This window comes from Lontra canadensis, unplaced genomic scaffold (assembly GCF_010015895.1).
Source record: "Lontra canadensis isolate GAN:19392208 unplaced genomic scaffold, GSC_riverotter_1.0 scaffold2, whole genome shotgun sequence".
NCBI lineage: Eukaryota > Metazoa > Chordata > Mammalia > Carnivora > Mustelidae > Lontra > Lontra canadensis.
This window is the reverse complement of record NW_022630996.1, coordinates 14,784,863-14,810,399: the sequence shown is the minus strand read 5'-3', so window position 1 is coordinate 14,810,399 and position 25,537 is coordinate 14,784,863. Positions and strand designations below refer to the sequence as shown.

Sequence of the window (25,537 nt, the reverse complement as noted above, 5' to 3'; positions counted from 1 at the left end):
AAAAAAAAATTTTTTTTTTTTTTTTTTTTTTTTTTTTTTTTTTTTGATTAGTTTGTGATGGATACAGATTGTGGCCAGATCACAGGCAAGATGGTGGAAGGGTGTGTACACACACACAGCCACTTCTGCTATGGCTGTAACAATTCATTTCCCTGATTTATAGCTAGATTTTCATTTTAGAAGGTGTTTCCATTCTGGTTATTTTAGAGAACTTCCATTGTATTGATAATTTTTTCCCTGGTGACTATGGGGCTATTAGCAGTCAAACTAGAAACAGAGGGAACTGTCTCTAATTCTTGTTGAGCACTCCTCATTGTGGATAGACTGACTTAGAAGTCCTGGGCATGAGAAGGTTGGGTATGCAAACCAGTGCTTTCCTTCCAAAGGCAAAAGCAATTTTCAGATGTTGGATATGAGTTCTGACTCATTTTTTTGAGGGGTTTGCTGCGTGGGGGTGGGGTACCAGTCCTAACAAATAAATGGGAGATACCTCAGAGTCTAAGAAAAGCAGAAATATAACCTGCTGCCCTGACCTCTCAAGAGATTAGATATTGTGGGTCATGACAAAGCTGCTTATGGTGAAATACACCGCGTACCTTGCTTCCTGCAGACTGTTTACCTGGAGCAGTTTCTCAGCACAGACCCAGGGAATAGTACCAAGTGGGGCTTCGCTGGGGTCAGAGTTGATAAATACTAAAAAATCAAAAACGGCTCTGTTTAAGGACATGTGATGCTATTTTAAACATTAGTGGAAAACTACATATGTGAATCTATATATATTTAACATTTTACTTGAGGGGGGTGCTGGTGGGTGGGTGATAGAGCTTTTAGAATAAATAGGAAGGAAATCTTTCCTGGGGAAGCTTTGATAAAAGCCAAATAAAGGTGCAGAGTACTTAACTTCCTTTTGCTTTACGTAAAAACCTCTTCAGGTTTTAGGAAAAGCACAGTGGGGGGGGGTGCCAAGGGATTAAAGTGGGAAGGAGAGGGGGAAGATGATGTATTGAAATAATATATTTTTTCCTTAAAATTAGAATGGTGAGCAGGTATGGTGACTGCATTGCGGGGAGACGTGTGCTTACATTCTTGGTAAACTTTCTGCCATGGGACAGAAATTTCCCACCCTAGTTTGGGGCTTGTCAAAGCATGTACAGCATCATCTGACTGCTTACCCCAGGTCTCTGATTGTCTTACAGGATGAGGGAGTGGTGGGTTCAGGTGGGGCTGTTGGCTGTGCCCCTGCTGGCGGCCTATCTGCATATCCCCCCTCCCCAGCTTTCTCCTGCTCTTCACTCGTGGAAGTCCTCGGGCAAATTTTTCACCTACAAGGGACTGCGCATCTTCTACCAAGGTAAGAAGAGGACTGTTGGAGCACCCTGCGTGTATCATAGGTTCCGTGAGTCCCACTGAGGTACTCACTTTGTTTCTGTTGGTCTCGTTGCCACTCAAGGGAGGGAGGGGGGAAGAATCCCCCTTCTCTGTGTAGTGTGCTTGAAGGAATCCGTTAGTTCCCCTTAAAAACTCCATAGCAGGGCAAGTCAAAGGAAACTGTTAGGGGTAGCTGGGTGGGAGCAATGGAATTGAGATTCTGGTATCTGTAGAACTGACTTTTCAGTATAATTTTCTCTTCATAGCCTCATTTGTATTGATAGATAGCAGTTTTCTCTTTTGAGCACCCCTAGTGTTCAACGGCTAGCCCTACTGCTTGTTCTGTTTCCCTCCATCCTTGATTTCATTTTATTGTTTTCTATAAAGTGTATTTGTTATATGCATAACTAAATGTGATTTTAAGCCTTATACCTTTGTATAGATTAACTTGCTAATGATAATTATTATAACTGCTACTTATTAAGTAATTACCGTATGTTAGTCATTGAATTATGTATTCAACCTTTGTTATTATCTTTAAGATTAAATATCTTTACTTCAACAGTACTTGAAGATGGGGGCCGTTAACCCCATCTTATAGGTAAAGAAACTGAAACGAGACTGGAAAAGATATCTTTTGGGCGGGGGTCAAGAGCAATAACGAAAAATGTTTGTCATAAACCGTTTTTCATTATTGCTCCTGACCTCCTCTCATTTGCTATATTCAACGAAGTAAGTATTTACTTTTCTTTATATTGGTCATTTAGTTGTTTCTAGTTTTTTGATGTTTTAAATAGTTAATGTTGAAGGGACATCTTCGTGTATATGTTTATTTGTTCCATATATTTTCAAACTACACTATTTGTCAATGGAATGATTTTATTTGCATGGATTCTCAAGAATAACGATATTTTAAAATTGGTTCCAATTAAATTATTTTTGCAAACCTTACCAAATCCCATGCCACTGCAGGATGTATGAATGTGCCACTTTTAATCTAATGCTACAAGCAAGGCATTTTACTCTTTAAATGTTTAGCTAATTTAAAATATATTTCTGCATTAAAAAATGTCCAAGTCTATATTGCTTAATCCTTTGCTTGTTAGAATTGTTAATAGTTTGAGCATTATGCTTTTGATACTGGATTGGCTCTCCCCTGGAAGAAATAAAGGTGCTGGACAAACAGGATAAACTAAGGTGTCCACTAGGTTGAGGAAGTGTTGCTATATTTTAGAAAATTTTTGCGAGGCCCTTAATGATAAGGTACAAAGAATCTGTAGTGTTTATGTTGTCATTGTATACTTTTAACTTTGCAAGGTTACTTTTTACTGTGAAAAACAACTTACATATTGATAATACAGAAAAAAGGAAAAAATGGAGAAATACTTAAAAAAAAATATAGGTGAAATGAAGCAGACTGCCTTCCAGCATTTTCATATAAAGTGTGTTATTTACAAGTTTTTAAGATACAAAAGAAAATGATCCAATGCCTGTTTTTACCTAAAGCAGTAAGCTTCTATTTTAAAAAGGAATTTGTTTTTATTTCATTAATTTAGTCAGGGTTTCTTGTCCTTTATACTAGCTTACTTAGAGTTTAATATTTTCAAGGTTATTTTTATAGGCAGTCAGCCTAACTGATTTCTTTCCTTCTTCCCAGACTCTGTGGGTGTGGTTGGAAGTCCTGAGATAGTTGTGCTTTTACATGGCTTTCCAACATCCAGCTATGATTGGTACAAGGTAATGAAATCAGATTTCTAGATCCTACTGTCTTTAAAAATCCAAAATCAAGGATTTTGTTTTCAGCAGTGGAATGTTCTTCTGTATTTGAATTGCCTAATAAAATAGGATCAAGTGTAGAACTGTTTCTCATTTACTGTAAGGGAGTAAAAACTCTGGTGATCTGGGAAGGATCATTGCCAAGTTAAAAATGCTGGAGATTTCCCCTCAGTGGAGATTAGGAATAAATGAAGAGGATCATCTGTGGGCCTGTGGTACTTGCACTAGATTTTCCCTTTATCAAAGTCCGTTTGCTAAGCCAAGATAGGAATGAAATTCCTGTGCTGTAGGCCGGAGGAGAGGAGGCGCAGGATCACAGAAGCCAGATCATCTCTTTCTTTCTTGTAGATTTGGGAAGGTCTGACCCTGAGGTTTCATCGAGTGATCGCGCTTGATTTCTTGGGCTTTGGCTTCAGTGACAAACCAGTAAGCAGCATCTGGATGGGACCAGTATTGGGTGGGGGAGGGGGTGGATGAGGACAGCGGTCCGGCTGGCAGAGGGCTCTGCACTCATGACTTCCTCCTGTATGTCTGGGCCGCCTTCTCCTTAGAGACCACATCACTACTCCATATTTGAGCAGGCCAGCATCGTGGAGGCACTTCTGCGGCACCTGGGGCTCCAGAACCGCAGGATCAACCTTCTGTCTCATGATTACGGAGACATCGTTGCTCAGGAGCTGCTCTATAGGTCAGTGAGGTCATAGACTTCTGCACCATTCACGGGTCTCATTGGCTTGAGATGCTGGGAGAAGTTTCGTTCTAGCCCTTTGCCCTCTTGGGAGTTTGTCTTCAGCTGCTGGATTGGTGTTATGTCCACTCAGCTGTGTTTCCCTCACCTGTTCTAGGTTCAAGCAGAATCGATCCGGTCGGCTTACCATAAAGAGTCTCTGTCTGTCAAACGGAGGTAATTGCCGTGATGGTGGATGGAAAGTGAGGTGTAGCCGCGAAGGGCCACAGGAAGACACCACCTCGATGTCTAAATGGGAATCTGATGAGACTGCAGGCAGACACAATTAAACCAGAGGCCCTTGACCTTTTTGTGCCATGAACTACTTAGGTGGCCTAATGAGATTTATTTCCCCCTTCTCAAGATAACGTTTTTAAATACAGAAAATAAAATGAATAGGATTATAAAGGAAATGGATCGTATCAACATACAGTTCATAAAAAGCCGTGTTATAGAGCTAAGGGCTTCTTTGTAAAAGCATCGCTTAGCAAGGTCGATGGGGCGGTCCAGCGGGCCGGTGACGTTTGGCAATATCTGCAGCAGCCGCACTGGATCAGCAAACAGTCGTGATGAGGCCGCAGGGGCTTCTGATACTCCTGTGGTTTGCTGCAGAAACTTAATTGGTGGCAGTGCCAGGTTTTAGGTAGAAATTAGTGAGCCTCTGATTAGACCTTTAGGAGGGATTTCTTTTTCTTTGTGTGCCATGGCGCGTAGCATATAAATCCATGAATAAAGCACATGTCTCCTGAATACCGTAAGGGCAGATTGGGGCAGGAGTCTCTCCCTTTATCAGCAGTGCTCAGGGCCTTCTCCCATTGACTCCAGAGAAAAATGGAAAAGGAAAAACTCTCGTTTCTCCCCCCACCTCCCCACCCTGCCCAGGGACCTGCAGTCCCTGAAAAAAAAAAATCGGTGGTTTCTTTTGCAGCCCAAACCATTAACAATACTGGGTGCCCTGAGGAATGGTTAGAAAGGCCAGGGGGAGTTAAGGTTTAGTCATCAGCATTATGGATGGGCACAGACATTATCTTTCCCGTTTCTCTACTCTGATAGCAGGGAAAGTAGTCGCAGTGGGACAGAATTTGACCTATCAAACAGAATTCCTTGGAGAAGTAATTAGATGACAGAACTAAGTTTTACTGGTAATCCTGTTTCTGGCAGTGATGACCCCAAAGGTGACGGGAAATAGGGAGAATAGTTTCCAGTAATGGACCCATGTTTGGCCTCAGGTTTTTGGTAAATGACTAACATTAAGTCTCTTTTTCTTCTACAGGTATATTTCCTGAGACTCACCGTCCTCTCCTTCTCCAGAAGGTTGGCTACTCCAGTCACAAAATCTTTAGTTTTTAAGATTTATACCAACATAAATAATGCTAGGACCTACATAAGGGCCATACCTGCTGTAATGGGCTATAGTGAAAATGCTCTCCTTAGGAATTTACATTAATAAAGGTAGTTTTTTCCTTCTTAGGCTGATAAAACCTAAGTGGCCTCTAGGTAAAGCCTCATTTCTGAGAGTAAGAAATCAACAGATACTTAGAGAAATACAGCTGTCTAGAGATCTGTGTCATTAGCACGGTGGCTGAACAGATCAGACCCTAAAGTTGAATATATCCGTTAGAAGGCTTAGGGATTTAGTGTAGAAATGTAATCTTAAAGGGAATTACAAATAGGTTTTGTCTTTTTGAGAGAATGGGTAGGCAAAACAATCAAAACCAATAAATAAAAAACAAAGAGGCCAATAAACAAACATTTCAGTAGCGGGACATTTGACTAAAGTCCTTTTTTAGTTCCTAATATAAAACTTTTGTTCTGGTTAGTGGTTTTCTTTCTCTAACATCTTTACTTCTTCACCTACAGCTTCTCAAAGATGGAGGCATGTTATCACCCATTCTCACTCGATTGATGAACTTCTTTGTGTTCTCCCGAGGGTAAGTCATTGTCAGAGATTGATTCGCTATAGCCTGGGAACAGTGTAGTGAAAAGTTGCCATTAAAATTCTGGGCCAAATCCTAGGGTTTGATACTTTAAAACAAAGATGTTGGCCACTTGCCAGGGAAGTAGTAGAAGGAATTCATAAATCAGTTAAGGGTCAGACTGTATGACCTGTGAGGTTCCAGTCATATTTGACATTCTGGATTGTTCTCACATGTGTCTTCCTACTCTCTCGGGCTCTTTCAGTCTCACCCCAGTCTTTGGGCCATACACCCGCCCCTCTGAGAGTGAGCTGTGGGACATGTGGGCAGGGATTCGCAACAACGACGGGAACTTGGTAATCGACAGGTGAGAATAACCCTTCGCTTTGGTTTTCAGGGAAGCTCTTTTTGGGAGGAAGTGGGGGAAGGTGGAGTATTGCTTGTTTTGTTCCTTGCTGGCTTATTCCCTCTCTCTGACCTGTGAGGCAAACCAAGAAGTCACACACTGTTCTAAGAAGAAAGAAATTGAAAATAGCGAGTGAGCCATCAGCATAAGCCATGTGGCACAAAATGTTTAGCTAAACAGCTTTAAATTCGAATGCTCATTCAGTTTCTAACTGGCCGATGGACTTTGGCACATCCTACTTTGGGCTTTTTGTGAATATTAAACGCCTCAAGATGTCTAATCGTGGTCATGAAAGGAGCCTAGTCACCTCTTAAAAATGCATGTCTCTTTCTTTCTCATGTCTTTTCCGTAGCAACAGGGACTAAGGAGGACAGCTCTCAGTCTTACACGAAGAATGCTCTCGACTTGGTCCAAATGAGAATGTAGCAGCTTTCGTTTTAGGATGCCTTTGCATTCCTGTAACACTAAAGATTTCTTGTTCTCCTCTCGCTGACTTGGCTGTCCTTTAGTCTCTTACAGTACATCAACCAGAGGAAGAAGTTTAGAAGACGCTGGGTGGGAGCTCTTGCTTCTGTAACTATTCCCAGTGAGTAAATCTCTACCTTACATCTTGATAGGACTGAGGGACTATAGGGCGAAAGTAATTGCCAGATTTAGCAAATAAAAATATGAGACACACAGCTAAATTTGAATTTCAGATAAACAACAAATACTTTTTTAGAATAAGTATGTGCTTTGTAATATTTTGACATATTTATACTTAAAAAATCATTACTTAAATGAAATTCAAATTTAACTGGGCATCTTTTATTTAATCTGGCAGCCCTACTCTGCAAATCTGGACACGCATTGTAGAGGGAAGTATCTGAAACAGAGCTGCCAGGGTAGCTGGGATCAATGTCAGGAGTGGGAGCGGGACTGGCTGTGGTGTGGTGCGGTGGCCATGGCTGCCATGTTACGGGCTAAACTGCTGGGTGGGACAGAAAGTGGTTTATATGACTAATCGAGAGGCTGTAGGTGGTTTCTGCTCATTCGTCTCTTTAATCTTACAGATTTAAAAAGAAAAAAAAAATCAGTGCAATGTCTCAGACATAGTAGTGCTCCAGAAATTAGTGGCTTATTTAAAATGTCAGTGGTCAGTTGTAACTGGAGAGAGACCTAAATGATGACAGTATCCTGGATTTATAGGAAGAGAATATGGAGAATGAGACTTAGTCATTTGGGTTCAGGCACAGAGGAGCTGGAGGGGAGGGAATGAGCGTCTGTATATAGGAGAACTGTCCCAAATGGACTGTTGGCTTATTCCCAGAAGCTCCTTATAAACCTTCTTCTTGAAAGACTGGGTTTTCTAGCACAAATCAGTGGGACTACCTCAAACTAAGAAAGCTCTGTACAGCCAAAGAAACCATCAACAAATGGGAAAAATATTTGCAAACCATACATCTGATAAGGAGTTAATGTCCAAAATATAGGAAGAATTCATATACTCGATAGCAAAAAAACCCAAGCCAATTAAAAACTGGGCAAAGGCCATGAATAGATATTTACTGCAAAGAAGATACAGGAAAGGCCAACCAGGTACATGAAAAAAAGTTCAACATCACTGACCCTTAGGGAAATGCAAATTAAAACCACAACGAGATATCACCTTACACCTGTTAGAATGGCTGCCCTCAAAAGACAAGAGATAAGTTTTGGTGTAGATGTGGAGAAAAGAGAACCCTTGGTACCCTGGTGGTGGGACTATAAATGGGTATGGCCGCAATGAAAAACAGTATGGAGGATTCTCAAAAAATTAAGAATAGAACAACCATATGATCCAGTGACTCCATTTCTGGGACTATATCCAAAGGAAGGGAAAACACTAACCTGAAAAGATGTCCGCACCCCCTTGTTCATAGCATTGTTTATGACAGCCAAGGCATGGAAATAGCCTAGGTGTCCATCAGTCAATGAATGGATAAAAAAGCTGTGAGAGAGAGAGAGAGAGAGACACACACACACACACACACACACACACACACACTGCAGTGGAATATTATTCAACCACAAAAAGGCAGTCTTACCATTTGTGACAATATGGATGGACCCACAAGGCATTATGCTAAGTGAGATAAGTCAGAGAGAAAAACAAATACCATATGATCTCACTTCTGTGTGGGATCTAAAAAACCCCACCCAACTCAGAGGAAAAGAGATTAGATTTGTGGTTACCAGGGGTTGGGGGAGAGGGAAAGAAGAAGGTAGTCAAAATACACAGCCCCGTACTTACAGGTACTGGGGATGTGATGGACAACATGACCACTACAGCTAACAAGTTGAGAGAGTAGATCCTAAGAGTTCTCAGCACAAGAATTTTTTTTCTTTCTGTTGGGTGGCAATCATTTCACAATACACATAAACCAAACCGTCATACTGTATGCTTTAAACTTACATATAGTGATATATGGCAATTATTTCTAATAAGACTGGAAAAAATATTTTTTGAGGGTAGGAGAATAGATGTGAGAGCTTTAGTAATTCATTCCTTTTCTCTTTCCTAGTTCATTTTATCTATGGGCCATTGGATCCTGTAAATCCCTATCCAGAGTTTTTGGAGCTGTACAGGTGAGTCTCCCTCAGGGGTCTTTGCTTTGTTCCTCATGGTGACAGTGGTGAACAGGATAGCCACTGTTTCTGCCCTTGCTGGCTGTTCATCCAGGAAACATGTTAGAAAAGGATGAATTGGGGAATCTTTCTTACATCCAGAAATGTAAAGATATATGTTGTCTTGATTTACACAGCATGTTTTCACTGTCATGGTTACTACATATTCGTAGGTGTACAGGTAAGAAAAAGCTATCATGTGAAGCAAGGAGTGGAAGTAGATCTATTTTAAGAAATGTTTGCTTTAGTCTGATCATAAAGCGAACTCCTCCACCTCAGCTCAGCAGACCACAAGGAGAGATTGAGAAGACTGCACTGTGGAAAAGTGCCTTCTCGTTGGTTGTTAGTTTCTCTAGGTACTTACTCAGAAGGTGTTGGAATACGAAATCTTGACTGTGTCACATAAGACCATCCCATACCTTCACGTGGCCTAGCAGAAACAACCCAGTAGTAAATAGTGTGCATTTAATTTTAAGCAAAATGCCCTCCCCTCATCTCCTCCCAGGGTTAAGGAAGGTCTGTTATCTTTATTTGGACAGTGAGTTGCTGAGTGGCCCACTTGTTTAATGCCTCATGCTTCTCTAAGGAGCTGGAAGGTCCTCCTGCTTGGGCAGGTGTTGCAAAGTGTTAATGCTCAGTTTGTTGTCTGTTGGATTATGAACATTTAAGAACAAGTCTGTTTATGTCATAAATAGAACTGGCAAGTTTATCTGCCTAAGATACAGTTCCAAAGTAGAAGGTGAATAAGCTCTTTGTTGGTTCCTTCCAGTGTGGTATGTCCGAAAGGGCCTTTACCGGGGCTGCCCACTGGCTTGCATCCGTCCCCTCCCTCCAGCCTCAAGTTCACCTCCATGCTGTTCTCTTCCACTAGGAAAACGCTGCCGCGGTCCACAGTGTCGATTCTGGATGACCACATTAGCCACTATCCACAGCTAGAGGATCCCATGGGCTTCTTGAATGCATATATGGGCTTCATCAACTCCTTCTGAGCTGGAAAGAGTAGCTTCCCTGTATTACCCCCACCCCCAACCCACTCCCTTATCTGTTGTGTATTCCACTTAGAAAGAAATGCCCAAAAGAGGTCTTGGCCACCAAACACTATTCTCTCACAAAAGTCCACCTGACGCACATTGGTGATCAGCATATAGTCAAAAGCCCACAGAAGCTCTGGCTAAGGATGGCCCTAACAGTCCACCTCCTGTTCTTTTCACATCTGAGCGAGTGTATGGACTTGCCTTTGCACTATTAGGAATTTCTTCAAAGTCTTTTTAACACTTCCGTGGACTTTTCTGAAATATCTAGAAATGCTCATTTCGGGCCCATCCTTGACCAGAGTCCTGTGGTAAAGACAGAGGAGAGGGTGTCTCTTGACTTGTCCTTGAATGGTTTTAAGGGCACATGCGTTCTTAAGTTCTCTCAGCAACACAGCTTCAAGTGAGAGTGAGTCTCCCTTGTCATAACTTGGGATTTCGTTTCATCGGCTGCTTTTAATAATAGACATTTTGTTTGAAATAGGGTTTGGTTTGAATAACGCAGTATTCTAAGTATACTTTAAGACTACGATTTACCTACATGTATTATATGTATTTTCTAAGGATACTAAACCAGCAGATACTCTGGCAGAGGAGTGAACCTTATTAAATAGGTTTCATTTCTGAATACATTGAAGTAAATCCAGACTATTTACAGAAGTTCCTAAAATCACAGGATATTAAGGACCAGTAGCATCTGTGCCAGAGATGTACTGTTATTAGCTAATTCTGACAGCGAATAACAGTCTGACTCTTCATACCTCAGTGCTTTGAGGCATGTCCCTCCTGAGCTGGAGGGGAGGGGATCGTTGTATAGTCCAGGTTACCGAACCGAACATACAGAGATTCCTTTTCTGATGACTGCTTAACTTAACTTCTCATTGGTTGTCTCAGAGAGACTTCCTCTTGTAGCTCAGTAATTCCTGTACTTTCCACACAGGAAAGTTCCAGAAACTTTTAAGAACAAATTCTGAAAGACCTATGAGCAAATGGTGCTGAAATTTTTTTTAAGCCACAGCTTCACTGTCTTAGTCGAAACAGGAGAATTAAGTGATTATATTTTAGATTTTTTTTTTTATTAGCAACTTCAAGTATAACAACTGAAACTGGAATAAGTGTTTATTTTCTATTAATAAAAATGAATTTTGACAAAAGTGGACTCTCGCTTCCCCTCCCCCGCCACCCCTCTGGGATAAAAGCTTTCCAACATTGTCAGGAGCTTTCAGACGCACATTAAATTAAAGAATATAATGAGGTTTAAGCAGCTGGGGTACAGGATAGTATTTGATTTGCAAGATCACCCAAAGCTGTACTGTCATACCAAAGTTGACCAAGTATAATTAAAAAAAAAAAAAAGAAAAAAAAATTTACATGCACGAGGACAGATATTTGCTTGATCTGCTGGCTCAGGGCCAAGTATTTAATTTGCTTCTCCAAAGCCATTAATTTTTAAAAGTATGAGTCTGGGAAATTCATGCCACTAGCCTAAAAGCCCACTGACAATGAAGTGTGCATCGACGTCATCTTGTCCAGTAAAAATTTATCCAACAGAAGCTAAGATAACATCTACAGGTGTTCCCTCTTTGCTTCTGACAGTCACCTGCATGGTCACTCCATCCGCTAAGGCCAGCCTGGACCTCACCAATAAGTCATAGCCACCTCTGTACACACCTGAGAGAGAAAAGCAAGGAAAACTAGGTTAGAACTCAAAACAAGCTCTGAATAATGAAATATGTCATGCTCTGCCTGCATTTCCTTTCTATTATTTTAGTTTAGCTTTTCTAGAGATCTGTGTTTATGGTGACAACTGAATCCTGTGTACAAAATGTTAATCTTTTGTATTCTCATGATACCAGGCACATAGAAGGTATTCAGCAGTACTGGTCTGGAGTACTTAGAGGCGGGAAATGGTGGCATTGGTATGTGGGAGTGATTCAAGGGTCTCAGGCCAAACTCACCTCTTCCAAGAACAGCCTAAGGATAGCCTGCGAATAACTGAGCAGCTAAAACAAACTATTCACACTGACAGGGCTGTAAATTACAACCCCTGTGATGCCTGTGGACACCCGTTCCTATTTTGCAACCATACAAAGGGGGAATCTGATGGAAGTTTCTTACCTGCCAGATAGAGGGAATGGGAATTCTTGTTCTCAGGTACTTTGTCCGACCTCTCACACGGCTGCATGCCCAGAAATGTGATGATGTTGTTGACAGCTTCTGTGTTGAGGGGACAGATGCAACAGTATCAGGAAAGTTCAGCCTAGGGGTCTGCCTCTGTCCCAGCAGCTGCTGAGGAGGGAAGCCACCAGACTAGAACCCGGCTGACTCAGTTAGATGATGAAGACAGGATCCTGGCCTTTTTAGCAAAATGGTTTATGAAATATTTAAAGAAAAGAGATAACTCTGGAATCATAAATACGTCCATTAGGTTTCATCCTGCAATACACAGATGGCAAAACTGTTCTCACCTTCGAGAGTTTTGGTAGAACTGAGGGCGAAGGTCTCCTCTTTCTCAAAGGTGTCTCCCACCTCTTCCCAGGCGGCAGCAAAATTAGGCTTCAGTACTTTCTGAATGTGGTCAGACACAGCCACTTCGAGATCTTCCAGCTGGTGGGTAACAAGCAGGGCTCAGTAAAGGAAAGTCCTTCAGGACCCCATGAGGACAGAAGGGACTGATCAGAATGGTTTTATCATTTGATATTTGCTCCTTTGCAGGAGCCTAGGAAAAACTTGACCACCCAAGTAGTTTAAGTTCTGGGGTCTAGATAAATCTAACGATGTAGGCCTTAACAAAGGAAAGCAGAAAACAGGACATCTGGCAAGAGCTATATTCAGATCAACACGCGTAACCCTGGGGTATAAAGTGGTCTTGCTGCCACACCTAACCTTCGTGTTCAAGGCCATGCTGGTCTTCTGAACGTCACCTTCACTAACAGCCTGATCCCTGTTAAACTTTTCCCTGTATTCTGTGAAGGCTTCTCAGTCCGTGATGTGGCTACGTTAGAAGTAAACTAAATGCTGCTAAACAAAACCAGAAAAAACCCAATACTTGAAATAAAACTCATTGATTTCCATGAAAATCATGTAATTGTTTCATCTCTTAATTATCCCCATTATAAAGACATCAAAGTATGAGTTCTGTTTTACTCAGTCATTAAGTGGTACATCCCAGTTCTCTTTGGCACAACACACTCCTCTTAGAGAGGAGGCTCTGTCCAGGTCCTCCTCAGCTGTGGTTGGTGGGAGAAGACCAAAGCCCCTTCCGTGCATGTCCCATGTCGCCAGTAGCATGTTCCCTGCAGGCAGCAGCCACTCGGTGGAGCAAGGGTGTCAGAGGCAGTGTTGGGGGTGGGGGGACTCACCACATACTCATCATCATAGCCCTCCTCGGCTGGAACCCCGGTGTCAGGGTCGCAGTCCCGGACTGTGAACTTCATGGTGCAGCTAAAGGTGGCTGTAACTGGGCGAGAAAGAGCAGGCGAGCCTGGGTCAGGGCCAGTGCGGGCACAAAGCCTCCCTCGAGAGTGCAGAGTTCTGGCTGCCCATGGCGGGCGCAGCCTTGCTTCCTAGGGTAGTAGCTCCCAGAGCAGCCTACAGGCTGGCCAGCAAGGCAGCCGCACAAAATGACTTTAAAACCCATCCCCCACCATGGGTTAGAATAGCACAGAAAAGACAACATGGGCAACACTGTTTCCATATTTGCATAAGCAGGCAGCCCAGGAGAGACCTTTGGGGGCTTTTTGCCATGCCTGTCAAGAGTCTATGTATTGAAAAATGTAAGAACCATTACTTTTAGGAGCTGACAAAGGAAAAAAAAAGCACACAGGTCATTAAATTAACACTAAGTACGTCAAGAATCTCAGTATCAATATTTTATCTTTAGATTGTGGACTGACAGTGGGTCCACAGGCCAGGCCACCTGAATGAATGTGCTTTATGTCAGCTTTCAACCTGCAGTAAGCAGGTCAGTAGTGAGGTTCTGGCATTGGTAGAGTCAGTGTCTTAGAATGGAAAAACAAGTGAGCCTTACTGTTTGGGGATGAATGGTAGAATAAGAAAGAAATGGAGATCGGGGATACATTTTTGGAAAGGGAAGTCTTCGTGAAGAAGAAATTTTCTGAACGGATGGAAGGAAGGCATTTATTAAGTCTGGATGTTTTAGAAAAGGCATTTAGGGTCAGGTACAAAACATACTAGACACTGGGGAGTAAGAGAATTATCTGGGGAATAGGAAGGACAGGGAAGAACAGATTCCGATGTAAAGACCATATATGACATGCTGGGAGTGGGACTTCCATCTGCTCAGTCTCAAGTTTAAGCTCCCTCCTCCCTCCCTCCTTCCAGTCAAGTATGTGGTAAATGTCAGTACATGCTGACATCAGACATGTACACGTTAGATCTAATGTGTCAGATCCTTGGGTAAAAAGATGACTGAGACATGACTTCTGTCTCAGCAGACTGTCTAGGAGTTAAATAAGTGTGTGTGGGAGAGAGAGAGAGAAAGAGGGGGAGATAGCTGCCTGTACTTGTGACACTACAACTCCATGCCATAGGTTCTATAAGTTGTAATAGAGGGCAGTGAGGGAGTATAGGATTAACAGCTGGGGGAAATCGACGTATTTGAAGGAATGTAACAGCTTAACAGGATCTCAAAGGATGCAAAAGAGATTCTGCAAGCAGTGGAAGGTACACACAAAAAAGGGAAAGCCACCAGAAGGGCCATGGGGTAAGTGGAAATGAGAAGAGACGCTAAGGCATAGGCGCTGAAGCGAATTTGTGCTGAAGCGAATTTTTTTTTGGAACAAATTTGAATACCTTGTATTTCAAATGAAGGAGACCAGGTATTTTCCAACAGGCCCTGGTTTGCTGAGGCAGTCAAGAGATTGGAATATTAGAAATCACTAAAGCCACCCGTGGGAATCATATACAGAACAGGTATGAGTTCAGAGAGCAAATGAATTTAATAGACTACCTTGAAAACGGATGACGGTAGTGGGTTGTGCCATGTAGGACAGAATGTACCTGTTAAGATAGAGAATCTTATTTCAGTGCAACAGGGGGTTGGTCAAAGAATGATCGTGGTTAAATTAGTGTAGGGTTTTCTGCAGGAAAGAAAGGGAAGAAGGAAGAAAGAAGTGGAAGTTAACAGACCTAAAATGGGTCAGTTGAAGTATTTAGACAAAGGAGATAACAGGATTATGGCAGGGACAAAGGTCATGATCAAGTAAGAATGAGGAGCAGGATAGACATTGGGTAATGCAAGAGTATGTGAATCCCAGTTTGGTTCTGAGTAAGCAGGGAGGCTACAGGCAAATGGGCAAGAGGAATAGGAGACAACTGGGAACAGGCGTAGACCATAACCTGGGGCAAACTGGTTGAATTTTAGGTATAAGTAAGGACCTAAGACACTTAACGTGTAAGTAAGTGACACAGAAACAGATTAAGGAAGCAAACAGAAATAGTATTAGAATGTTTCTGAAACATTTGTGACAAATTTTTAAGTAAATGGTTTGGCTGATAGGAGGAGAGGTTACAGGGCATCTAAGATGAACTCCAGCAAAACCACTGGTACCAATCTATTGATGTTGCCAGAAAGGATGGCTAACACTGGGTGATGAGCGAGGGGGTGAGGGAGCCCTTTCATGGCAAGAGAATAATATTGAATCCATTGCCATAACAAAGATGAGAACTTCATGAATGAAGCCAGGCAAACAACCAGAGGGAGTAAGGGCAGAATGCCCTGGAGAGCTACATTCAAATTCCTCTCAGAAAAGAGGCTTGTCTTAAGAGGACTGACTGAAATGAGAGGTAGCTACTGAGCAGACCTGTGTGAAAGAACACAAATTAGAGAAAAGACAGACATTGGAAACGAAGTCAGGAGAGAGACGTGGGGGTCAGGCTGGGCGCAGGACACGCAGCAGGGAGTTGCCAGGTGTCAGCCACTGGAGGGGAGACTGATTAAATAAGACATGCGGCTATGAGAACATTCCAGAAAGCTTTGTTGAAATAATTTAAAGGCTATGGCCAGTGGGGCCGAAATTAGAAAGGGGTAGAAGGGCTAGATGTAAAACGCCAACTACAGCAGTCCGTGCAGGTCCGGACTGCACCGAACAGGAACAGCTGCCGTACACAGCGTGTGGGAAGACTGACGCGACTCGAGGAGTGAGTGCCAAACCCGAGGAGCAAATACCCACCAGGAAAGAGTGCTGAATCCCCGGGAATGTTCTGCACATGGCTGGAGGGCTGCTGAAAGAGAAGGTTTTCTCTAGGACAAATGTAGGGGAAAAGGAGGAAAGGTACAGAAAAAGCAGCATTAAGTTGCCCTCAGATGGGAAGGAGTCACTAAGGAATGACGTAACGGCTGCCAGGGTGGGACGTCATTCCTGGGCCGTACGTCGTGACGCAGTATGAAGGAGAGACTGGAAGCAGAGAAAAGGAAACAACAGTAGTGGAAGACCCACAAGGCAGAACAGGTGAGGGATGAAGAAGGTCTAGGATGGGGCTTCCTGTGAGAGCTTGAAACAGGTCACTGGTTGCATTTTGGGGTTGTGTGTAGAAGTATTAAAAAGTGTGAGGAGCAAGGACTTCAGTCAGAGGCAGGAGTGGACCAGCTCTTGGGGCCCCCATCTGGAGGGGAATTGGGAGTTGAAGGACTTGGGTGATAGGGAAGTTAATGAAAAGTTATCGCTGGTGACTTTTTAGAGATCCCGGTCTTGACTTAGTGGTGTGCACGGAGGTGGTCTGTCCAGAGAAGAGCTTACTGTGCCATGGGGAACGGCTGAAGAGGATGAGGGAGCACATCCGAAGAGAAGTGTCTGGCACCCATGCCTTCTGTCAAAGAGGGGGCAAGTAAAGGAGGGCTGGGTGAGGTGTCGCATCTTCGTGAAGTGCCGTTAAAGTTGGTTGCTCTTTGAAGCTACCTGCCATGTGAGGCTTGACTAAAAGTGACAGTCCCTGGGCAGACCTGTATGAAAATAGCATGGAGGAGAAGAGAAGAAGCTGGAGGCCAGAAGCCAAGAGAGGGCACTTAAGGTGTGGAGTGAACTAGAATGTGCGAGGAGGGAAGGCCACAAACGGTCGGGACGAGGGCGCTGGGTGGCGGCAGAGCTGACAGGAAGCAGAGAGCTGTGAGCAAAGCTAGATTACAACCAAAGGAGAGTGTGTGTGGAGAGGAAGTGGCTGATAAGAAGTGGTGTCACGAAGGAGTGCCATGTGGGACTCTCCCTCGAAGCCACAGTGTGACCAACAGAGTGAAAGGTTAAAGAGCCTAGGGTGGATGGATGTCAGCCACGGCGAGGGGCAGGAGTCCTGTGAAAGTTGGGGTTGAACGGAGGGGCCAAGTGCACGTGGCAGATCAGGGACAGTACAAGGAAGAGGAACGAGGCAACAGCCAAACCCATGAGAGATGATACCAAGAAGGGAGCCAACCAGACAAGCAGCTCTGTAGGTAACGGAGGTGCTCATTTGGGGTCAACCCGGGCAAAGAGTGGGAGAGCTTGCAGAAGAGGTCAGCAGGTTTGGGGAGGAATATCAGCAGGTTTGGGGAGGAAGGCCATGGTGCCATGCCTGGGGCAAAGACGACGATCACATGAGAAAGGAGAGAGGTGGAGACTGCATCAAGGGAGGGCTGTGGGAAGAGCAGTGGGGAGCAGGGGGAGTGGCAGGGACAGAGAAGGTGAAGAATAGAGTTCTCCAGAAATCCCATAAGATCTTGTAATGGGTCTGTCCGGTTGGTTAAATGTTGGGTCTTAAAGCCAAACTAAAAGCAGTATGTAGGATGACAGAAGAACAGGGCCTGAAGGGGAGTAGGCTGTTCTAGTGAGGAGGACTGGAAGGACAAGGATGAAGACGCCCCTGGTACAAAGCAAGGACAGCACGTGGACCCCGGATCGCTGTGTGAGTAGTGTGTCTGCAGCAGGGAGGACAAGTATTAGGCGATGAGTGGCTGGAGGTCGTGGTGGGAACCCAACTTGAGTAGAACTTTATTACTTCTCTGTACAGGTGGTAGATGAAATTATACTGTGTGGAATAAAGACATGTCAGGGCAAGCAACCAAAGGGAGATACAGATAACTGTCACGTGAGCACCACACTGAAGTCATTCTAGAATTTACTGTCAAGCGGAGATGTTTTGCTAGTGGGGAGAGAACCTGGTGGAGAGCTGTTGAGGAGGAGGCCATGCCGCCTGAGGGGCGGGGGGTGGTACTCAAGAGAAGGCGGCTTATTTCTTTAGGGCAGGATAGGTAATAGGAGACAGGAATGGGAGAGTGACAGTACAGTTGCCCCCAGATTAAAAGGTCACCTGAAGGATGTCGGGAATTGACTGGAAAGAGAAGGCCCCACACTTGGGCCAGAGGGGCGGGGTGGGGGTGGGGAAGAGGGGTTAAGGTCAAGATGAGCAGTGTGGAGAGAGCAACTCTCAGTAGCCGGCATGGTACTAAGAAAAACCGTGTGCACCACGCACTCCCCCAGAATGGGGGACCCCTCTGGCAACGAGGAAGGGCCTCACCGGCCTAATACGTTGGACATGAGGCCACACTGCAGGGACTCGTGCGTGTACTGGGAGAGAAAGAAAGGCCTGCAAAATAATGAAAGTTGGAAGTAGACTCAGTCTTGATGCCTTGGTGGGAAATTTTTAATGAAGGGACTGGCTGAGGGGCATGTTTAGAGCAGTGCTTCCTAACACGTGTGCTTCAGCCCCGCCTGAGCCGCTGAGTCTCTGTCTTAAAGAGCTGCAGTTTGAGAACCACTGCTCTAGAGGAAGACAGATGAAGAGCCATTCCGATGAGTCTTGCTAGCAGCCTGTCATGTGAGCACCCGCTGACAGAGAAGCAACTGGGGAGACTGTACGAAAGGACAGGGGATACGGAGGGAAGGGAGGCTAGAATAGGGCAAGGGGCCCCGTGATTCATGCTAGGGCAGGGAGCTTGCAGGAGAGTAACCGCGCCAAGGGGAAGGTCACCGAAGAGGGCTGGAGTGAGGGACACTGGGATGTGCAGGGTAGGGACTCTGTAGAGTGGTTTTACGTTAACCCAGTCATGACCACTGAAGAAAGAAAGGAGGGGAGTGTGGCTACAAACAGGTGAGGAAGGGGAGCTGTTCAGGAGGCCCTGCGGAAGAGGAGGGGAGAGCGGCCACAGTGGATGGACCTGTAATCCAGTCCACAGTCTGAACAGTGAGGGCTGAATCGGAGGTGTTTGTTTATCCAGAAGGGAGTCTGAATCTATGGGAATGGTAAGTGCGTACGTAGTCCCTGGATGGAGGAAGGATGCTGAATAGATGGTGGTTTTTATGAGGCAAAAATCAAGAAAAAGGAGTAAAACATCACAGTTAAAACTGCCATCAGATGAGAAGATAAACCACTGACTACTGACATGGAAATGGTCCCTGACGCTAAGCGGAAGTATATGGCACCACACGCGGGCCAAAGGTCATGATGGAAAAGGAAGGAGACTGGTTAGTTGCTCTCTCAGGGAAGGACTTGTCTAAAAAACAGACACTTGGTTTTGAGTGAGGGAGTGGGGACCCGAGGGGAGGGAACCTCCAAAGGTCATCACCCACCACTCTGAAAGGTTAAGATGCACAGGGGATACTGGAAAGAATGTACTTTAACAGGATGTTAAAGACGCTCGGGAATTAAGGAGACGTGCTAGGATTTGCAGAAAGTGAGAGAAGCAACCGAGGAGACTTGCATGAACGAAGAGCAAGAGACGGAGGCTGGGAACAACAAGGAGAGGGGATGTGTGGGTTATGCAAGGCTGCAGAACGTACAGGTAGAAAAATAAATACGGAAGGGCATTAGAGAGGGCCAAATGGGAACTTGAGGAAATGGGAGTTGGACATTTGTCAGATTTGTATATTAACAAGGAGAGAGAGTGAGGTAAGAAGGTGGCGGAGTCGGACTTGGGAGTTTGAGGTTTTGCTCTCCAGGATGCTTTGCTGGAAAGATCCTGGAAGTAGCATGTCTGCTCAATATAGCGAAAGGTCAAATGGGCTGAGAGGCAAACCGGTAGCAGGAATCCTGTGGATGTTTATGCTGAACTGAGAGGAAGAGAGGATGCGGTGACGAATGTAGGACATCAGGGAGATGGCAGTGGGTTGAGCAGTGAGCACCCAACATCTGTGTCCCGAAGAGCCAGTGGAAATCTGGAAGAAGGAGATGGAAGGAGGCAGTAGCTGGAAGGAGGGACACAGAAGCTTGGGCAGCATGTTTCTCTGGGGTCAAATACAGTACAAGGAGGAGAGGAATGGAAGAGCAAAGTGAAGATTCCTGCAGATGTGAAGGGAGGGTTTGAGAAGCAGCCAATTCTTGAAGGCTGATGGGCTAGGCACATACTCAGACCAGGGTTGGGATGGAATAAGAAGCGGGAGAGGGTTTGTGAGCCGAGAAAAGGAACACTGTATGAGTTAGAGAAGACTTAGTAAATGGAGTGGCAAAAATGCAGACCAGGTTTAAGGGACTTTTATTAAGATGAATTCTAAAAAGATGTTGCTAGCAATCTTAGAATACATCAGGATTGACCAGTCAGGGAGTGTGGGTGAATGGTTTATAGACAAGATTGTATTCCTTGAGTGGTTAGAAATCACAAGGGACATAAAGCTTAGGTGCGTACCCATTGTTAGGGTACACTGCAGGGCGGTGATACACGTGATGTGAGGTGTCGTGTGGTCAGTGTTGGTGATGTGACAGCTGGAGGGGTGGTTAAGATATGTAGAGCATAACAAAATACAAAAGAAGAAAGAAGTTAAGTAATGGGCGCATTCATGAATTTGAGCAGTTTCTCAGTAGTCAGAGTGACAAGAAGGCAAATAAAATTGGATTAAAGAAACCCAGAATGGAGAAATCTGTCAGGTCTTAGAAGAGGTCTAATTGGTTAAAATATTTGGTGTTAAAGGCTTAAAGGCTGCAATGAATGGTGTATATAATAAGTTAAAGGCATGCATATGGACAGAAGTCAGAAAGCAGACTAACTCTTGAAGTCTTGATGGGAAAAATTTTTTAAAGAATATGTGTGTGGTGTGTATATATATATGTATATATGTGTGTGTGTGTGTGTGTGTGTGTATGTGTGTATGTGTGTGTCTATACACACATACATGTATTTAAAATCCTCAAGGATAGCATTACATGTTATTGAAGGAGACAAATATTTATTAAAATGATAAATATAGAAGTATCAAATTACATAGTGAGGGAGAGGAAAGTGATTCTGAAGTGGTACAGAGGAAATCTTAATTATATGTGTAATGTTTTCTTTCTCTTAAAAAAACACAAATACAACTAAGGATATAAAGAAGTGGGGTGGTAGGTGTGTGGATTTGGGAGGGATGGAATAATTTTCATGGAAAGACCTGACTGATACGAATAGTTGGAGGGCAAGCTCAGGATGAATCTTGATGCAAAGCCATCGATGGCGACCTGTTTGTCCAACGGGAGAGCGCGGCGGGAGGGGTCCGGTGAAAGCATGATCTGTATTCGGTAAGCAGCAGGTCGGTATCTTTAAGGGAGAATACCTCAAGAGAAAAATAACAGATCCCTCACTATAATCAGAGATGGAAGCTGAAAATGTGACAGATGTTAATATGCTATGATGGAGTAAATAATCATAGGAAATTAAGAAGTTGTTGAAGTATGGGTGTTAAAATTTGCTCAGAAATTAAGGTATCACGTCAGAACTGGCTGGAAGTGCAAGAAACTACTGAAACATGTATTTAAAAAGAGAGAGAAGGAAGAAGTAGAGAAGAACTGAGGCAGAAATCTGAGAAGAGGGAGCGTGAGATCTAGGCTCGGTGCAGAGCAGGAAGTCTTGCGGAATGGCAAACAAGGAAGGGCAGGAAAGGCCAGCACGGGGAGTGCGCGGAGAGAGTCAGAATTGGAAGTTCAGTGTAGAGTCGCATGTTAATTCAGATTATCAGATTATCAGGAAAGAGGCCGGGATGTGGCTTACATAAGAACTGGAATATGATGTGTTGCTGCCAGAAGGCTTTGCTGGAAAAAGATGGGAAGCCATCGGTGTAGTCAATAGAACGAGAAGCTAGAGAGAGATTAAATGGGATGGACTTAAAATGGGCCACAGTGGGGAGCTTCGGGCAGTCCAGGCTGCATGGAAGGTGCAAACAGACTCCGTACAGAGTGTAGGAAATAAGGAAGATCCAAGAAGGCTGAATCGTGAATTCAGCCTGTGCTGAATATCAAAACTGTAGAGGAGGTGATTAGGTTCCCTGGAATGATCCAGCTGAAAGGAGGAGGAATGATGGAGGAAACGTAGGGCGTTTGCAGCAGCAGGAGAAAGGGAAAATGGAGAAAGGGAACAGAAGAGCAATGTTCAGGCTGCCTGCAGATGGAACACTGTTATTTGGAAAGTCCTACTGATGGGAGAAATGGCTGTTGGTGCCTACGTGCGCCAAAGGTCATGACCGAACACAAAGGAAAAAAGGATGGCAAGTGAGCGCAGAGGCACGGTAGGAATTAAGAGAGCACCTGAAGAAAGGGCACAGCAGCAAGACACAACAGGTGTGAATGAAAGAAACAGAGCGGCCGTCCCATCTTAGAACTGGGTCTGGAATGGGAGAGGCTCCAGGGCCTGAAGAACAGCAGGAGCTGGGCGGGCTGGCTCCTGAAGTCTCCGTTTATTTATGACTCAGTGATTGCTTCCTAGGAAAGGTTAGGCCGGAGATGGACTGAGAAAAGCCCCGATAAGCCATTGGTGGAAACCTTAAAAACATCCCCGCTGACGTTTTAGGAGGCGTGGATTGAATACTTGTTCTGTAGAACCAATGAATGCTTATGGGTTGAGGAGTGGTGGGGGCTCACAGTGAATGCTTAAGATCTGGTAGGGCAGATACTCAAAAGAAATTATGGAAGACTCGCCTGGGAGTGATGTTAAATTTGCCGACAAGTTAAGGAATTGTGTAAGGACTGGCTGAAAGCGGGAGAAGCAACTGAAAAGATGTGTATAAAACAAGAGGAAAGAGGAAGGGAGAGAAGATGCTGGTTAGAGGGAAGGTATGACTTAGGCTGGGTTTGGGATGCGCAGGGTTCAAAATGGCAAATACCACATAGACCAGAATGAGGGACGCAGGTGTCATCTACCAGATAACTACACACATTATCAAAGTACTTGTTACCATGAAGTTTTTACCTCTATATCCCCATGTGCTTGCAAAACCACAGTAAGTCAGCATTATTTTTTGCACACAAAGGTGTTCAGACTAGTATGTGTTTGCTGGGGTTGAAGCTCTTCTGCCAATAGGCTTGCTTCCTATGCTCAAAGTTTTTCAATGTGTTGTGCGTTGTTTCCATCACTTTCCCTACAAAATGCGTGGAACAACTCAAGCAATTCGCCAGTCGGTAAGTAAATGTTCCCAAAAGTTTCTTTTTTATATATTTTACTTAAAAAATGTACTTGACTTTGTTATTTATCTTGAAAGCCTTTCATTATTCCTCGCAGCGTAAAAGGAGGATGCATTTACGGACGGTCTCTTATCTTAGCATGGGAGCACTGTATACTGCACACAAACACGTACACTAAGGAATGAATTCTATGTTAAGTAATTATGTAGTTGTCCTTTAAAATGGTTTACACTGTAAGAAATACTTGAAAGTTCTTGTAATCATATTTTTGTGATGGTTGAGAAAATAGGTTGGATTTTTTTTTAAAGGGAGATATGAAGGGCTTTTTCAAATTTAAAATAGAGCAACGTAAGCATTGACTAACAAAAATTGTTACTTGGCATACTTTAAGCCAAGGATAATGAAAATTGCTTATACTTATAAAGCAGGTAAGTCAGGAAGAGAACTGTGTGGTAACACAGTTCTCAAAAGAAGAGAGAGAGGAGTAAAATGAGGTGTTTATGTTTGCGTAACAAAAGTGTGGCTGATAAAGAGAAGGGTTAGGGACAGGTCCCATGAAGTGGGCTTAAAAGGAGGAAAGTGGCAGGGATCCTACCAAGGAATAAATAGAAGCGAAAGCCATTTAGCAAAATCTGCAGGAAAGAAGAAATACGGAACCAGATAGAGCAGTGGATGCAGAATACAAAGAGGAGCCAAACAGGGAGTTACTAGTGAGTGGAGGAGAATGATACATGCTCAGTATATGAGTGGTTAATAAAAGATAAAATTGGGGAGGGGCACCAAGAAAGGGGGTGGAAAAGCAAAACATACCTTCAAGTGGGGAAGGTCATGTGAGGAAGGACATACTGAGGCAAGGTTTGGCGCTGTAACGGTAGCTAATAGAACGAGGAAGAACACAGATGATGGAAAAAGTAAACAAGCACTGGATGAACTAGCCCTTGTTTCAGAGTAACTAGAGCAAATATAAGGGGAAGATCTTCCAGTAAGGAGATGCAGAAGCATAAGTGCAGTGGAAGTAGTGCATGCGTCAAGGAAGCGGATACAGGATTACAGATGGGCGGAAGGTACGGAAGAGCGTGAAGGCAGGATGGAAAGAAGTCAGAAGGCGTCTACAGGCATTAGAGTGGCATGTGTGCAAAAGGCAAAGGGGAAAAGAGAGGTTGAGTTGCGTGTTTAATCCGGTTCCAAACAAAGGAGGGGAAAGAGGTTAAGAAATGGGTCAAAAGGGGCTCAGAGGACATAGGGGAAAGGTTTCATGGAAGGACACTGAAAAGTACACATCCATACCTAGAAAGGGCATTGAACGTGATGAGAAGAACGGTACTGGGCAGATTATGGGCCAGGGGTGGGAGGGCGGGGAGAGGCAGGGCAGGGAGAGGCAGGCATGGGGGCGCTATGCAGAAATGGGCGGACAGGACTAGAAGAGTCTCCTATTCGCTTTTTCTCAGGGACAAAAGTGTTCTCAGTAATAATGGAAATAAAAGAGGAACAAAAGTTGCATGACTTATTACTATATGCAGAGACCATGAAAAAGTGAGAGTACAGTAAAACTAATGCATGATAGAGAAAACAGTAAAGAGTGACTAAAGGTGGTAGGACAGTGAATCTTGCAAAACATCACAGTATGGAAATTAAGGAGCTATGAAGGGTAAATGAAGGAAGAGAAAATGTTCAGTGGGAACAAGAGGGAAATCTGGTGAAGGAGTTTAGAGTGTGTTTATCTTTTTGGAGCTGAGTTCAAGCTAGGCTCCAGTTATCAACAAGATCTAGAAGAGAAAGAAACAAAAGAGTCTGGAAAATAGAGTGGAGTAGAGGTAGGAGGGATGAAAGGAAGAGAGTAGAGAACCACCTGCAAAACAGTAGCCATGGAAAAGAATGAGAGCTGCAGCAAGTAGATTTCCAAAGGTCTGTTGGAGAAAGGAAACAGTAAGCACTTTGAAAACCAGTAAAATTAAACACTGGAATGAATGAGGCATGGAATAGGATATTAAGTAAAAAGAAAGAAAAGTCAGACTCAAGAATGACTCTTGATGACGAGGGAAGACAGATCCAAGAAATAAAAAAGGATAACTGTAAAGTAGCCTAGGCTTTGGGCCATCTGTGTCATAGTGTAAATACGGCGGGGGGGACGTGGGGGATCCAAGGGCAGAGAGCCGGCCTGTGTCAGCTGCTGGGGCAGTGCTGGGCCTGGAGGACAAGTGTTCCCGGCTGCTGATGGAAGCAGGAGGCTAGAGGTGTGTGAGGGTGGGACGCAGCCCGGGGAGTCAGGGCGGCCTTTCACTGCAGTGATTCTCCCCGAGGATGGGGGGGTGGT

At 44.1% G+C, this 25,537-nt stretch overlaps 2 protein-coding genes across 3 annotated transcripts in view; one reads left to right on the top strand and one right to left on the bottom strand.

Moving 5' to 3' along the window:
* MEST overlaps positions 1-11,212 on the top strand; it is a 13,581-nt gene extending 2,369 nt beyond the window's left edge. The window contains exons 2-12 of the mRNA XM_032869165.1: positions 1,197-1,351; positions 3,026-3,105; positions 3,493-3,570; positions 3,696-3,832; positions 3,990-4,048; positions 5,145-5,185; positions 5,732-5,802; positions 6,053-6,154; positions 6,703-6,779; positions 8,737-8,800; positions 9,711-11,212. Of these exons, the coding sequence (XP_032725056.1) occupies positions 1,197-1,351; positions 3,026-3,105; positions 3,493-3,570; positions 3,696-3,832; positions 3,990-4,048; positions 5,145-5,185; positions 5,732-5,802; positions 6,053-6,154; positions 6,703-6,779; positions 8,737-8,800; positions 9,711-9,828 (982 nt within the window). The 3' untranslated portion in view covers positions 9,829-11,212. The remainder of the gene's footprint in view (positions 1-1,196; positions 1,352-3,025; positions 3,106-3,492; positions 3,571-3,695; positions 3,833-3,989; positions 4,049-5,144; positions 5,186-5,731; positions 5,803-6,052; positions 6,155-6,702; positions 6,780-8,736; positions 8,801-9,710) is intronic.
* Positions 11,213-11,219: 7 nt separating this feature from the next.
* COPG2 (COPI coat complex subunit gamma 2) overlaps positions 11,220-25,537 on the bottom strand; it is a 97,074-nt gene continuing 82,756 nt past the window's right edge. For both annotated transcript variants that reach the window (XM_032869144.1, XM_032869153.1), the window contains 4 exons: positions 13,233-13,330; positions 12,339-12,477; positions 11,989-12,087; positions 11,220-11,541 (listed from right to left, as the gene is read on the bottom strand). In XM_032869144.1, the coding sequence (XP_032725035.1) occupies positions 11,411-11,541; positions 11,989-12,087; positions 12,339-12,477; positions 13,233-13,330 (467 nt within the window). In that variant the 3' untranslated portion in view covers positions 11,220-11,410. The remainder of the gene's footprint in view (positions 11,542-11,988; positions 12,088-12,338; positions 12,478-13,232; positions 13,331-25,537) is intronic.